Raw genomic sequence first — 16,830 nt, forward strand, 5'->3', positions numbered from 1 at the left:
ATGAGGGTCAGTGGTGGGAGGGGGCGTTTTGTGTTAGGGATTAAAGGGGCTGTCCTGCCCACAGGAGGTGCTTCCTCTCTTCAATTGTCTACTCGAAGGGTGGGACGCCCTTCTCGCGAGAATGTACAATAAACTTTGCTTTTCTCTAGAGCTCTCTCCAGCTTTTTTATTAAATGGTGTTCCCTCACCATTTCCGTACCACACATTAGGTTGCTTCCTTATAGGTTGAAATAGTAAAAGTCCTTAAGACTTTTTTCTTTGCAATGCTCTTTTGTTCAGTCATTTCCCAGTGGTGTTCAATTCTTCATAACTGCATTTGTGGTTTTCTCAACAGAGATACTGGAGTGGTTTTCCTTCTCCAGCTCATTTTATAGATAAGGAATAGATCACTCACCTTGGTGTCTGAGTTCTAATTTGAACTCAGGTCTTAATTCCAGGTCCATAGTGCTTCATAGCTTTCCTCCTTGGAAAGTAGGGGCTGCTAGAAAGAGAAGAATTAAAAGGCAATGATGGGATTTGAAGAGCTATCTTGGGGAAAAGGAGTTAGATTTATTCATAACCCCAGAAGGCATAATCAGAGCTAACTGTTATTTGTGTGGAATAAGTGGGTTGTTTTGAAGAGGACTAATGACATCATGAGGATTATGTCTTGATTTGGAGGTAGTGGGAGGAATTTGCCGAGAGGTGGATTAGATTCTAAGAAAATAAACTTTCAATTAGTGTTATCTCAAAATTAAAAGGGCTTCTTTGACAGATGGGGAGCTCCCCATCCATGGAAGCAAAGGCCATGGATAAGGACAAGGGGTCAGTAATATTGTCACAGGTGTTATTTCTTCAAATAAAGGTTGGATTTCTGAATATCCTTCCACATTCCAAGATTTTATGGTCTCTTTTGCTTCTCTCAATATCACTGTAAATTAAGAGAGCAGGTACAGTAAGATCCATATTTTAAGAATGGATACCCTGAAGCTCAGATTGTTGAAATGAATTCAGGGCTCTTTTTTATCTTTATGTACAGCTTCTTGAGTCAAAGGCCTAAATAGCAACTCCATATATATCTGAATAGGACGCAAATCAGAGTCAGATACAACTTAAAAGATGAAAGACTTTCCTAGGAAGTCCACAAGAAGGAGGCCTTTCCTAAACTCTGGATTTATTCAGTGTTTACTTTTTTAAAATAATATTTTATTTTCCCAAATACATGCAGTTAGTTTTCAAGATTTGCCTTAGCAAAACCTTGTGTTTAAATTTTTTCTCCTTCTCTTCTCCCCTCCCCATTCCCCAAGAGAGCAAGTAATCATATGCAATTCTTCTAAACATATTTCCATATTTGTTATGCTGAACAAGAAAAATCAGATGAAAAGGGGAAAAAACACAAGAAAAGGAAAAAAAAAAAAACAAGCAAACATGCAACAATAACAACAAAGTGAAAATTTGCTTTGATCCACATTCAGTCTTCATTGTTCTTTCCCTGGATGCAGATGGCTCTCTCCATCACAAGGCTATTAGAACTGGCCTGAATCACCTCGTTGTTGAAAAGTGCCAAGTCCATCACAGTTGATCATCACATAATCTTGTTATTGTGTACAGTGTTTTTTTGGTTCTGCTCTCAGTGTTCATAAAACAAAACAAGTCTTTCCTCAGCTTTCTACATGGTATTTTAATTATATTAATTTAATTAATTAAATGGTATTTCTTCCACTTCCTTTTATTTAGGAATTTCTAGACAGAGAGAGGAATATGATGGGGAAGGAAAAAGACAAAGGAGACATTTTCCAGGCCATTATCTATATGCTTCATTGCTAATCAATAAACCAACAAGCATTTTAAAAATACCTGCTATGTACAGAGTGCTGTGCTAAACTTTGGCTATACAGAGAAAGGCAAAACGGTCCCTATTTTTAAGGTTCTCATAGTTTAATGCAAATTCCTAAGTTGGTTGTCTATAAACATCCTCTGTGGCAGGGGCCATGAACAGATTTGGTTATTAACTGAAAGTTTGATGCTTGGAGCCTAATAGCCAAATGTATGAAGGTCCATGTTAGGACATGGAAAGATCATTGGCCTAGGATTGGAAAATCTGGGTTCAAATCCTAGCTTTTATTTAATGCCCTTTATAATCTGATCTTATATTTCCAGTCTTATTGTACATTGTTTCCCTTCCAACACTAAAATTTAACCAAATTGGAGTTCTTATTGTTCCTCACACGTCACTCCTTCTCCCACTTCTGTCCTCCACACTTGTCATGAGCTCTTTTCCTCACTTTCATTTCTTAGAATCCCTAATTTTCTTCAAAGATTTACCATGAAGCCTTTCCTATTTCCCCAAAGGCTAGTTTCTTCCCCCTAAATTATCCCATATCTCCATAGTATACTCTTCAAATATGTATATTACTTGGTTTACTACTCTTTGAATATACCCTTATGTCCATGGGATCTCCCCAGGTAGAAATAAGCTTCTCAAAGGCAAAAATGTCTCTTTCTCTCTTTTTTACTCCAGTTATTAGCATAGTGCCCAGCACACAATAAATACTTAATAAATCATTGTTACTTCACATATAACCTATATCAAATTCTTATTGTCTCAGAAATAAAGGAGAAGAGAAAGAGAAAGTATTTAAAACTCAAAATTTAAAAAAAAAACCAACAAATGTTAAAACAAATTTTTTACAGGTAATTGGAAAAAATTTAAAAATAATGTGGAAAAAATAATTGATTCTTGATAACTGTTATTACTTTATATTTATGCAGCTGTGGTTTAAGTCACCAAACCTCTTTTTGGCTTCAGTTTCTCCATTGGCAAAGGGATTTGATTTAAATTGTCTCTGAGGTGCCCTTTAGCTTCAAAGCCTACAATATTTATTTGCACTTCCTGCCTACCTTCCTACCAGTAAATCATAACCTTTCATGAAATTCCTATAAGGATAGATAATTCACAATCACAAGCACAATCACAACCAAATTCCTCTGGAGACAGGTAACACCCGGACTTATATTCACACTTAAATACAAGTATTTCATGTCCTTTCCTAAGGGTAATTTTTATAGGAGATAAAGAGAAGAGTCTGAAGGGAAAGGGCCAAGGAAAAAAAATCTAGCAAGAATAATTTACATAATTTTTTAGAATTTATAAAGTACTTTCCTTACAACAATTTTGTGGGTTAAATAGTGTTGGTATTATTTCCATTTTATAATTGGGGGGAATTAAAACTCATATTCATATGGTGGTAAGTATGGGAGTTGAGCTCTACTTTAAATGCATTCCTCACTTATCTTTCAAGTCCTGGATCAGATACCATCCTGTCAATTGAAAGGTATTTTCCCTTCTTTGCTAAGATTTGACCTCTACTTTGAACTTAATGCTTAAACTTGATCTTTATATTTGAATTCATGTTCTAAGTATGGACAGACTTTTGAATTTAATGTATATGGCTAATGTTTTCTCTGGGCAACTAAGTGCTACAGTGCATCAAACCTGTAGGCACTCAAATCCATTCTTAGACATTTATTAGCAATATGATTCTGGGTAAGGCCTTTAACATTTATTTACCTAAGTTTCTTCATAAATAGTAACATCACCTTTTTCCAGAGATACCGTGAGGAACAAATGAGATAATACTTGTTTTGCTTTAGGTTTTCTTTTCTTTTTAAGTAGTATTTCAGTTTTCCAATTACATGAGATTACAATTTTAAATTAAAATCTCCAATTACATTTTAAAATTCATTTTTAAAAAATCTTGAGTTCCAGATTTTCTTCCTTCCCTCCTCCCTCCTTAAGATAGTAAGCAATTTTATATAGATTATACATATGCAGTCACATAAAGCATATTTTCATATTAGTCATGTTGTGAAAGAAGAAACAGATCAAAAGAAAAAAAAACATGAAAAAAAAAATAAAGTTAAAATATCATGCTTCAATCTACATTCAGAATCCATCACTTCTTTCTCTGAATGTTAATAATATTTTTCATCATAAGTCCTTTGGAATTATCTTGAATCATTGCATTGCTGAAAATACCTAAGTCACTCACAATTTGTGGTCATAAAATGCTACTGTTATTGTGTACAATGTAAAATGAAATACAATTTTTATTTATTTCTTTTTTTCAAAGCAATGGTGGTTGGATGACTTGCCTAAGGTTATATAGATAATAAATGTCGAGTATCTGGGATCAAATTTGAACTCAGTTCCTCATGATTCCAGAATGGGTACCCTATTCACTACACCACCTAGTGCCCCAGGTAATATTTGTAAAGCACTTAGCACATAATAGGTGATATAAAACTGGTTATTTCCTCCCTTTTCTCCCTCTTCTCCCCATTACTTTCTTAAGACGATTAACCAAACAATAAATCAAGTCTTAATTTCCAATTTGAGTTGGTTCCAGCACATTACTGCATATGAGAACACAAGAGGCACATGCACAAGGAACTCACATAGCAAGAATTCACCTAGACATGGCAAATCATATTTCTGAGGCTGTGATCTGCATCCTCACAAAGCTGGCAATGTCTTCTTGTGCCATCAACAAATTAGCTGGGTCCCCTGATGGACCCTTGTACTGTGGATGTGCTATGCTGCTTTTAAAGAAGCTTTAACTTAATTGCATAGGTAGCTTCCTGCCTGAAAGAGAATCTACCTTTTTAGCCATAGCTCTAGGTTGTACCAAGTTAGGGATCCTAGTAATGCTCGCAGAAGTCTTCAAGTTTAGATCATATCTTTCTCAAACTTCTTTCTTTCATGACCATTTGGATAACTTTCAGTCTTAACTTTTATTTGGTTTATGATTCAAATTTTCTTTAATACTTACAATAGTTTAGTTGCTAGCTTAATTCCCCTTCAATTTATCCTAAAGACCCCTCTCAGCAAAACTGCAAAGGAACTGGATGGAAGTGAGATAAATGAAATTTTAGAAAACTTCCTAAATGCCCCTAAATTGCAAATCAATGAAGCTAAAAAAGAGTGGGAGGAGCTAGTGAAGATGGAGAAATCTCTCTTCCTCTCTCCCTCCCTCCTTTTTTCCCTCCTCCCTTCTCTTCTTATCTCTTTCTGTCTCTCTGTCTCTCTCTCTCTTTGTCTCTCTGTCTCTCTCTCTCTGTCTCTGTCTCTCTCGCTGTCTCTGTCTCTGTATGTTTCTCTCTTTCTCTCTCTCTCTCTTTATGTCTCCCTCTCCTGAAACAAAATCTGCTATTTTCCCTATAGATGGGTAAACGATGTATATGAAATTGACTTGAACTGGAAAGAACTCTGGATCTTAAGTCAGAACTATACTTGAATCTTGAGCTTCCACTTATTATTTGTGTAACCTTGGCTCTTATGATTCTCAATGTCTTCATTTATAATATGAAAGCATTAAATTAATTAATATAAAAGGTTGCTTCTTGAGGTAAACTCTTTGACCCAATGGAAGGAATTGAATTAAATTGAAAACTAAGACTGAGGGTGAAGGACAAACTTCACCTACTTCACAAATTTGTCTAGGGCTAATTATACATTTTGAGGGGCACTCCCAAAGGTGGAAAGGAAATTAGGCAGAAGTTTAGTATTGCTCCATCTGTGTAATGAGAGACAAAGAAAAAACATATTACGTGAGGAATCAGTTCTCATGCAAAATAATTATGTATATTAAAATATCAGTGTGGACATTAAGGAAAGTAATAGGAGGAAAGCCACCACCTTTTATTCAAATGACCTGAAAAGGGTGTGTTTGCCCTTTAAAAATAATGCAAAACAGTACACAATGGAAATCTTTGAATCACCAGGGAACACCTTTCTGAGAGGGGCAACATTATGGGTCTACACCTCCAGTATAAATTTTAGTTATAAAAATAAAATAACAAGAACACAACTCTGATTCACAAGGTGACTCAAGTTAGGGTCTGATACATCTTTACTAATCATAGACAAGAGTGATATTTGGGGTAATCTAGTCTCCTAACAAAAGGTAGAACCTGATACTTTAGCCTAAGATCCCAGGAAGATACTTGGAAATGGGCACTACAGAGGAACATTTGCTTAGAGTTAAAAAGACCATTTCATCCCTTAAAAGTCATCTAGTCCAACTCCTTTTTTAAATTTTTATTTATTTATTTATTAACAGATGAAGAAACTCAAATCCAGTGACTTAAGAGGCAGAATCAATCAAACTTTGGATCCAGGTCTTTTTGACTCCAGACTATGCACTCTAATTACTGTACTACATAGCTAATTAAGGACCCCCCAAAAAAGAACATCTAGACTAACTTCTTCATTTTACAAAAAAGGAAATCAAGTTTTAGAAAGATGAATTGATTTAGAAATATTTTGACATAGTGAAAAAAAAAAAAACCCTGGGCCAGAAAAACCGGAGTTAGGATACTTGCTGGCTATGCGATTCTGGGCAAAACTTTTTACCTATTTGAGTATCATCTATCTACCTTATATTTGTACTATCTACCTTATAGAGATATCAGAAATGTTTTATCAGCCTTAAAGCTCATTAAAATCTGAGTTACTCTTAGTAGATTGTAAGCTTCTTGAAAACAGGAATTGTTTTTGTTTCTTTTTATCTCCCCAGCACTAACCACAGTGCCTGACAATAGTAAGCACTTAATAAATGATTATTGACTTATTGATTGAGAGTAGCAGAAAAGAGGCACTTAACTGTTACAATAATGCTCTGTCTACTATCCCATTTTCTCCAGATCTGTGTAAACTTCACATTGAATCAAAAATCAAAAAGTTGGGATATATAATGGCCTATACATGATCTATAAATGTTTATTTATGATAATAGTAATATTTTGACTAATTGAAGAATTCTATTTAAAGAAGTGTGACAGAAGACTAGCCATTGAGATCCTAATCATTAAGGTGTTAAAAGGTTGAATTGACAGAACAAATCAGATATGGGAAGATGAGAAATATCAAATAACAAAGTGACAGTTAAGTGTAAAACTTGAATCAAAGTAATACTTTTAACAGTGATAGTAGGAGTTCTGAAGAGGAGAAGGTTTTTTGGGGAAAGATTTTGAAGTCCATTTTGGACATGTCAAATGTAAGATTGCAAATAGGACATCCAACTCAAGATGTCCAAAAGAAAGCTGGCCACGTAAGACTGGAGATCAAGATAGACGTTAAGGCTGGAAAAATGGATCTGAGAATCATTTACAAAGAGATGATGATTTAATTCCTTGGAACTAATAAGATCATCAATTTAAAGAGAATAAAAGTAGGAGATTATGCATATTATGCTAATTTTTTTCAACATATTGGTCAATTTTGCCAAAAAAAAAAAAAAAATCCCTTTTACCTTTTGTTATAGGGGGGGTACAGAGGAGCCATATCAGAAAATGTATAATACAATATATCAATAAAATTTACTTTAAAAATAAAACAAAATGCCAGCTGGAAATCAATGTGCATTAGGGGAAAGAGAAGAAATGTGATATTCATTTCATGGCATATGAACCTAGACCAAAGTGAGAGTTAAAATGAGAGCTTCATTTGGAACAGCTTTGGAGGGATATAGATAGCTATGAAAGCAAAGGAGAAAAGAATGACTCTCCCCACCCCTGAGTACCCTGGAGCCTATAATTGAGAATACTTTGAGCATCAGAGCTACTGCTCTTGTCTCACCTCATCTCATGAGAGCCTAGGGCAGGCTTTACTGTGGGCATGATGTCCTGACTCAGTGAAATCATTCTCATATTCTGTTTTTACGAAATCACGTACCCTGAGATTCTCATGCACAGAATGAGACAGCAGAGGCATCAAACAGTGATCTCGAAAGCACCCACAGGTCCATGGCACCCATCCAGGCTGGATTTCTTTATTATGGAGAGTCCTCCAAGGGCATGGGAGTACTGTGAGTCAGTGAGCACAGGGTCAACTTATAGGAACTTGTGACTGATGACACACTTTCAGGTATATCTTTTTATAAACTCAGGTCATCACACTACCCACCCATGGGAATCTAAAAGTAATTAGTGCACTTTGGAAAGCTTTCTTAGGCCCAGAGAAAGAAGGAATGCTTGTCATCGTGAAGTATGTTTGCCTCATTTTTTATATCTCATATCCAATACATACTGGATAAATGACCTTTATTTCTCTAAGCTTCAGCTTCCTCATCTATAAAATGGGCATATAATAATACTTACATTCCCAGAATTGTTGAGAGCATAATTAAAAATCCTAAATGCTCTATGTAAATGTTAGTTATTATTTAGAGATATGTCTTGTCCATGGCCACAAAGCAAATTACCCTTGTAATCCATGCTACTGTCTCTACCCTAATCAGGTTGGAAATGCCAAGGCTCTAAAATGAAATATGCATTTCTCTCCTCTACCTACCATACATGGTACAAAAAGGAAATTAGGAGGATCATGAGATCGTTGAATTTTTTTTTTTTTTTTCAGATTTTATGGTTCAGTTTCAGTCTTCATGACCCACTTGAGGTTTTTTCACAAAAATACTGAAGTAGATTGCTATTTCTTTCTCCAACTCATCTACATATGAAGAATTGAGGCAAAATAGGGGTAAGTGACTTGCCTAGGGTCATTTAGCTAAGTGTCTGAGGTCGAATTTGAACTTGAGATGAGTGTTCCTGACTTCAAGCCTGGTGTTCTAACCAATGTGCCTTCTAGTTACCTTGTAAAAATTAAATTTTATTTTCAGTTCCAAATTATCTCCTTCTCTCTTCCCTCTTTCTCATTTTTTGAGAAGGTAAGAAAAACAAAACCTATTACAAATATGTATGATCATGAAAAATAAATTCTTCCATTAGTCGTGTCTAAAAAAAAGAAAATAAAAGAAAGGAAAGGCAACTTCAATCCTCATTCAAGTCCATCAGCTCTCTATTTTGAGGTAGATAACAAATTTCATCACAAATCCATAGAATCCTACATTAAGGGATGGAAGATACCTGAGAGGCTATAAATTTCAATTTCTTCTTTTTGCAGATGAGAAAACTGAGGGAAAGAGGGTTGAATAACTTGCCCAAGTTCATACAGGTAGTACATTTTGAGACTCGATTTGAACTCAGATCTCCCTAACTCTAATCTCAGTTCTTTATCTAGTGTGCAATGTATCTGCCCCTTTCTCTGGGCATGCTACTGTTTATTAATGCACCTCTTCAAATGTGATACGAAGATCTGGATGCGATACTGTGACCTGACAATTGTAGAATACAGTGAGCCCATGATTTGCCTTTTTGTAAACTGCTAATACTTTTTATTAGCTTATGTTCTGTCACATGGGAATGGTTCTCTTAAGCTAACAGACCCAATGTAATCACATGGTTTGAAAGGCACACAACTTCATATATTAGTTGGTTTTGTTTTGGGGAATTTGGTTTATTTTTTTATTTTTTTTTGTTTTGGCTTTGCTTTGTTTTGTTTTACCACCAATACCACTAATAGTTCTATTTCCAAAGATGATTAAGGAAAAAGGAAAAGAACCTATATGTTCTAAAATATTTATAATAGCTCTCTTTGTGGTGACAAAGAACTGGAAATTACAGGGATGCCCATCAGTTGGGGAATGGCTAAATTTTTATGATGGAATTTTATTGTGTTTATAAGAAGTGATAAACCTGTTGATCTTAGAAAAGCAGGAATAGACTTGTATGAAATAATGAAGAATGAAATGAACAGAACCAAGAGAATATTGCAAAGAGCTATAATAAAGTCAAATTAACTACAAAATATATATGAAGGACGACATTATCTGCAACCAGAAAAGAACTGATAAATAGAAGTATGTATAAAATGATTTTTCACATACACACAGATATACAGATGTATACATCTTTGTGTCTAATGGTACTCATTTCTAGAAGGCAGAAACAAGGGAAGAAAACAGGAAAAAAAAAAGACTGATTATTATACATTTAAAAGACATAGCAATTTGTACATAATAGATTTGCAGTTTCATGTACAATCATCTTTCCCCCTTTATTCTACTATGTTATGAAAAATAAATAATGTTTTTTAAAATGCACATGATTTCATAACAATTGGCTAAATAAAATGTAAAATAAGCTGGAGAAAAAAATGATAAATCACTATAGTATCTTTGCCAAGAAAACCCAAAAAGACATCATGAAGAGTTAGATATGATTGAAAAATAACTAAACAACAACAACAATAACAACAATAAATGTCCAGAGAACAGCAAACGAGACAAAGCATCTATAAGCTATAATACAAAGAATGGTTTCACAGGGACAGTGGCTTAGAAACCAGCGAACTCAAGTTCAAACACTGACACTGATTATTTGTGTGACCTTGAACCGACATCTAGCTCTAAATCTATGAAATATAGATAACAAACCTAGAAGGGAGAAGATTTAGGGAGGTCTAAGAGCAGTTTTACAGTATTAAGAAAAGCTTTTATTAGGAGGAATCAGATTTATCATGTGAAGCATTAAAGGGCAAAAAAACAGATTATTCCTGAGAGGAAACTGAAGAGGCAAATCTTGGCAAAAAATGAAGAAGGGGCAGCTAGGTGGTACAATGGATAGAGCACTAGCCCTGAAAGTCAGGAGGACCTACGTTCAAATTTAGCCTTAGACACTTAACACTTCCTGGCTGTATGACCCTGGGCAAGTCACTTAACCCCAATTGCTTCAGGGGAAAAAAAAAAGGAGAATAATAAAGAATAATATCCTAGCAATCAGGAATGCCCCGTTGGGTAGTCTTCATGTATAGGCTGGATTAATATTTTATAAGGATGTTGTGTTGGGGAATTAGGAATTGTCTAAAGATAATACTGTGTGATCTTTAAGGTTTTTTTGAACTCTGAGATATTTGACAGATTTTATGAACTTATATAATAATAAAATAATAATAATGATAATAGCTAACATTCATTTAGCACTTTAAGGTTTTCAAAGTACTTTACAAATATTATCTCACTATGATAAGACACCATTATCAAAACCAGTCTTGAAGGCCATGAAGCAGATAAAGCACTGGATTTAGTGTCAGGAAGACCTGAGTTCAAATCCATATTCAGAAGCCTTACTAGCTGTGGGAGCCTGGGTTAGTCACAGCTGTTGTTTCAGGTTCCCTAGGTATTGTTAAGAATACAGCTTTAATTGGAGTGAAGGCAACTGGGAACCCAGTGTCAATAAACTGGGTGATAACTTGGTTCCCTTGCTATCTTTGGACAAGAGGAAGGATAACCAAATCTAATTTTGATGAGTAAAAAGACATGAAGATTGGGATAAGATTTCTGTCTGTAAGTAAAGTCGGAGAGGCATAATATAGAGACCATAGAGAAGTCGAGTCAGGAAAAATTAGGTTAAAATCCAGCCTTATATACTCATTATCTATATGACTATAAGCAAAGTACTTATCCTTTCTGAGTCTCAGAAGTTTTTTCATCTATAAAATGAGAATGATAAGAGCACTTATCTTTACAGATTTGTTGTGAGTTTCATATAAAAAAAATATGGATAATAGTAATAAGATTGTGATCAACTATGGATAGACTTCGCTCTTCTCAGCAATGTGGTGATCCAAGACAATTGCAATAGACTTGGGGTGGAAAATGCCATCATCATTCAGAAAGAATTATGGAGACCGAATGTGGATAGAAGCATACTATTTTCATCTTTTTGTTGTTATTTGCTTTTTTTCTTATTTTTTTTCCCCTTTTGGTCTGATTTTTTCTTGCACAATATGACACACATGGAAATATGTTTAAAAAGATTGTACATGTATCATCTATATCAGATTGCTTGCTGTCTCAGGGAAAGGAAAAGAGGGAGAAAAAATTTGGAACACAAAATTTTGCACAAATTAATGTTTAAAACTATTTGGAAAAAATAAAATACTAAGAAAAAATGTGTATAAAAGCATTTTTCAAACCTGAGAACCTTAAATAAATGAAAGTGACTATTATTCCTTTCCTGTAGGTAAGGGTAACATAATTGTAAAGAAAATGATGGGAAATGTTACTCTGTGAAGAGACACAATAACTTCCCACCTTATTGAAACAATGTATATAAAGACTCAGTTGAACTATCTATTGCAGATTATAGTATTTTCATTGAATTTTCTTTTAATATTTCCATCTGGTATTTCATAGTCCATAGTCACTCAAAAAAGTTTGATATAACTATCTTCACAGAAAAAAATCAAGTGGCTAAAAAGTGCCTACTGTTTGAATTGTGATATGCAGTTGGATGGTCAGCCTCTAGATTTAGTCATTTGTCCACCTATCTTGGACAGAAAGTATAGAGAGATAATAAACTAGATACAAAATTGAACAGGAGAAAGATTGCCTAAAAAATGTCTGAAATTATGAATCCAGAGCCTACACTAAAGATATTTATTTGCATACACACACATATTCATATATATATATATATATATATATATATATATATATATATATATATATATATATATATATATATATATATATGTCACACACACACACATATATATATGCATGTGTCACACATGCATCCTCTCCAGCCTTCACGGTGTAGATGTCTAAATTCTAATTCTTGTTGTTTGTCCTTTGTTCTTAAAAAAGACCATGATATCAGGGAGGTAATAACATAACATGTAAGTGAATTAGGTTCATGTAAATGAACTGGATTTAAATGAAGGAGGGCTGTGCAAAGTCACCTGCTCTACTTTCCCGTCCTGAGCTGTCTGGGCCCAGTGGCCAGATATAGATCAGGATAACTGGAGATGGCCCTGGATGAAAGGATAGACCTGGGACTTTTAAAGCTAAGGTCTTCAATAGGTCCAAGTTTGACTGAGGCAGCACCCATTCAGTGATTAAGACAGGGTAGCATTGAGGCAAAGAATTTCCTCAAAAGGGCAAATTCTAATTAATACCTATACCTCAGTATCAGTTTTTACATCACAGTCCCATGTGGATTGTGAGTCAAAGAGGCAGTAGGCAGCAGAAGAAGGTGGTTTTGAGTGGTGGGATTAAAAGAAGCCTTGACATTGTTGATAGACATAATCAGCCACTCCTGATCACTAATATAAAAGAGAATGAGTGTCTTTCCTTCTTGGCTTATTCACACACACTTTAGCCTGCTCTTGTAATCGTTCTTTTCCTTTTTTTTTAAGGACGCCCTAATGATATTTTTAGGAGTAAAAGTAGGAGAGCCAAGGAAATCAGATAAATAAGATGGAATTTTAGAATTTCCTGGCTTTTAGAAATTCATGACTAAATTCCTCTAAATATTTAGAACCATAGAGTTGTTTTTTTGTTCTTTTTTTTTTTTTAACTTTTGTTTTTGTTTTAAAAGGATGGTCTTCTGAATGATTTGGAATGTTTTTGCTTGCTATGGGGAAATATTTCAAGATGAAAGGAAGGTGTCCGTTCAAACTTGCTTAAATAGCTTTTCTACAAGACTTAAGCAGCCTGAATCATCCCCATTCAAAATCTGAAGAAAGCAAACAAAATAATTAAGTGTTCATTGCAATTAACTAGTTTTAGATAGATCAGACTCATATGCTGTATCTGGCTTATGATACATCTTGTAAGAATCCTTGTTTCAGAGTTCTGGCCTGTAACAGGAATTATTCTAGAAAAATGCCTAATCATTTGTTCCTTTTGGCTCAAAGATCCTTCAAATCTAAGGTCAATGACAGAAAGAAAGGACTCATATAAATCAAAATATTCATAGTAGCACTTTTTGAATAGCAAAGAATTATGAGCAATCTAAGTAAGTGCCATAAACTGGTGAATGGCTGAAAGGATGAATGTATATGATTATAATGGAATATTAATGTACAATAAGAAAAACTGAATATAAAGAATTCAGAAAAACATAGGAAGATGTGAATGAATTGATACTGAGTAAAATAAGGACAAGTTGAAGAATATAGATAACTATGACAATAATATGAATGATATGAATACTAAGACTAATTGTCTAAGGCTGGAAGGGATCTCTGAGGTCTTCTAGTCTGAGTGTTTCATTTAATAGATGAAGAAATAGGATTAAGGAAGTGATTTGCCCAAAGTCAGAAAGTGATATTAGAAACAGGATTTGAACCTAATGTCTTTTGAATCCAGAGTTAGAGCTCTTTCTGCCATACCATGAAGTTAAACTGGGTGAATGGAATAAACCATCTTAGTTCTAGAGAACAGATAATGAAGAGAAGTGGGAGAATATCAGGGCAGCACATTCCTTAAAATGCCAGAAAGTATTTCTGTTGCTTTGGTTTAATTGTTTGTCATTATACCAGGAAAGGTTCAATTGCAATGTAGAATAGGAAGAAAAGAAGGAAGGAAGCATCAGAATTATACATTGCAACTTGAAGAGAATTCAGAGGCTATTTATCCAATTCTGTCTCTCTTTCCCCCCCACCTGTGTGTATGTGTGTGTGTGTGTGTGTGTCTTTCTCTGGCAAGACAGTTTGTGTTAAGTGACTTGCCTGAGGTCATACAGCTAGTGTCTAAGCCCATATTTGATCTTGGATCTATCTGACTTCAGGTCCAGAGCTCTACCAACTTTTTTACTTAGCTATCAGAAATGACAATGATAACAGAACATAAGACATTAAGAGGATATATATATATATATCCCCCCTCTCCCCCCCCCCCAGGCTGGGGTTAAGTGACTTGCCCAGGGTCACATAGCTAGGAAGTGTTAAGTGTTCTAAGACCAGATTTGAACTTGGGTCCTCCTGAATTCAAGGCTGGTGCTCTATCCACTGCGCCACCTAGCTGCCCCCTATTAAGAGGATATTAAGAAGGAAAAAAACAAAAATGAATGGGTCTCAAAAATTAGAAGCTCTAGTCTCTAGTCCTGGTTCATTTTTCAAGTTTAAAGGACCTTGAGGAAGGTTTTCCCTGATTGCAGTTTCATCACCAATAAAATAAGAGGATTGAATGTTTTCTAATTATTGTGGTAATATATAGTTGTATTTTGACTTTTACAGCATATTATTGGTCTGACTTGTAGGCAGTGTATATCAAGAACTGGCTTTAGGGTCAAGAAGATATAGTTGGAGTCTTGCCTCTGACATATACTAGATGCATGGCTGTGGCTGAGTCACTTAAGCTCTTAATTCCTCTAACAATTTTTCAGGATAAGATGAAGAGCAGTTCCTAATCTCCTTTGGCCAAGAGCATTCCCTTCAAAGGAATTACCTACATCAGGAAATCATGAGTCTAGATGAAAATATATCTGATTTACTTGAAATGTAATCCATAATTATTTCATTCTATGGAGGGTGAGCAAATGTGATTTTCTTATAAGGCTGGGATGGAAAAATAGGTATAGTCCTTACTTTATAATCATACTAAAAAGAGCACATATATATATACATACATACATATAAAGAATTCAATTATATTACGATAGTAAATGGATTTAGTTGATTTATTCTTCAATTATTTAATGGATCTGTGAGTTCACCAATGTGGAATCCCAATATATCTGCACTTCAATCACACATTCATCAATTAATAAATTGATTAATGATTTATTTGTATCAATCAACAATTTATTAAGTGTTAGACACTAAGGATACAAATACAAAAGTGAAATAGTTTCTACCATAAAGGAACTTACATTCTAATGGGGGTATACTTTATATAGGGAAATTGTGGGTAGGGTTGGCAGCTTTGGTTTATGAAAGCAAAGGAATTCAGGAGTGGGGGGCATTAGGCAGTAAATGGTCTCACTCTGATGGAAATAGTACTATTATTTGATTATTGTTCCCATAATAAGGATAAGAAATGAAATGGTATACGTGGTGGACAGGATATGAGAGTTTGTGTGTAAGCAATAAAGCAGATGACAAGATATCTATAGTAGGTTGGCCCTAGTGTTTTGCTTGGTAGATGGTTAGCTAGAGTGTGAGACATGATCTGGAGCCAGCTAAAGTGGTTTGAGATGGATTTTCACTTACTTCACTTATTTACTCACTAATCAAGACTGTTTAATCCTAGGGCAAAGTCCCAAATCTAAATGGATTAATTCCATTAATCTTATTCGGAGGTTCACTGGTCTTGGTGGGTAATATAGACATAGCAACAGGGAAGATGGCAAGATGCCCATGCTAAATAAACTTTGATGTTCTGGTGGAAGGCTAGATGGTAGAGATGTCTATGACTTCCTCTCAATAAATAAAGGATTCATCCACTGCATGGAAATTGTGCAACATAGAGATAGCGCTTGAATATTACATTCTTATGCATAACTTCAACAGAGCATAAAAGTATATTGTGATAGCAAGCAAAAATAATAAAAAGTAAAGAAGAATATAACTAAGGGGAAAGATTTTAGCATAATGCATATATCTTTATTGTCTAAATCTGTTAAGGAATCATGAAAGAGATAGAGTACAAGTATAGAAATAAGTACTACATAGGACTACAGGACTGTGTTACAGGTTTAAATCCCTCTGAGGTATGAAAGACTTCTTGATGAAATTTTTGTGACCTGAAGTGTTCAACCTGCAAAGGAATACTGAGGGATTCCTTTCACACCCAGTCCAGTTACCTGTTAAAAATAAAACAGATTAAAATGTAAATCATTTCCTTTAATTCTTTGAAATCATGAAGAACTATCATGTCATGTATAGATTTTAAAGTCAAAGATACAATTGATAACAAAACAACTTAACTCAAACAACAGCCATTTTCCCAGCCGTCAAGATGCCCCCCCCCCAAAATCTGTAATATGCCCTATCTAAAAGTGGAAAGCTGTAATTCACAGGGGAAAAAAAAAAAAGAATCAGACCTATTTCCATCACATCCCACCCTTCATCACTTTGTCTGGGGTTTTCTTGACAAAGTAGAGTGGTTTGTCCTTTCCATACCCAACTTATTTTACAGATGAAGAAACTGAAGCAAATAGGCT

The 16,830-nt window shown here is 34.7% G+C and overlaps 1 protein-coding gene across 3 annotated transcripts in view; it reads right to left on the minus strand.

The window, feature by feature from the left end:
* Positions 1-16,243: 16,243 nt before the first annotated feature.
* The window catches only part of LOC141561133 (regucalcin-like), a 61,585-nt gene continuing 60,998 nt past the window's right edge, over positions 16,244-16,830 (minus strand). For all 3 annotated transcript variants that reach the window (XM_074300274.1, XM_074300273.1, XM_074300275.1), the window contains one exon: positions 16,244-16,470. In XM_074300274.1, the coding sequence (XP_074156375.1) occupies positions 16,420-16,470 (51 nt within the window). In that variant the 3' untranslated portion in view covers positions 16,244-16,419. The remainder of the gene's footprint in view (positions 16,471-16,830) is intronic.

Source organism: Sminthopsis crassicaudata, chromosome 3 (assembly GCF_048593235.1).
Source record: "Sminthopsis crassicaudata isolate SCR6 chromosome 3, ASM4859323v1, whole genome shotgun sequence".
NCBI lineage: Eukaryota > Metazoa > Chordata > Mammalia > Dasyuromorphia > Dasyuridae > Sminthopsis > Sminthopsis crassicaudata.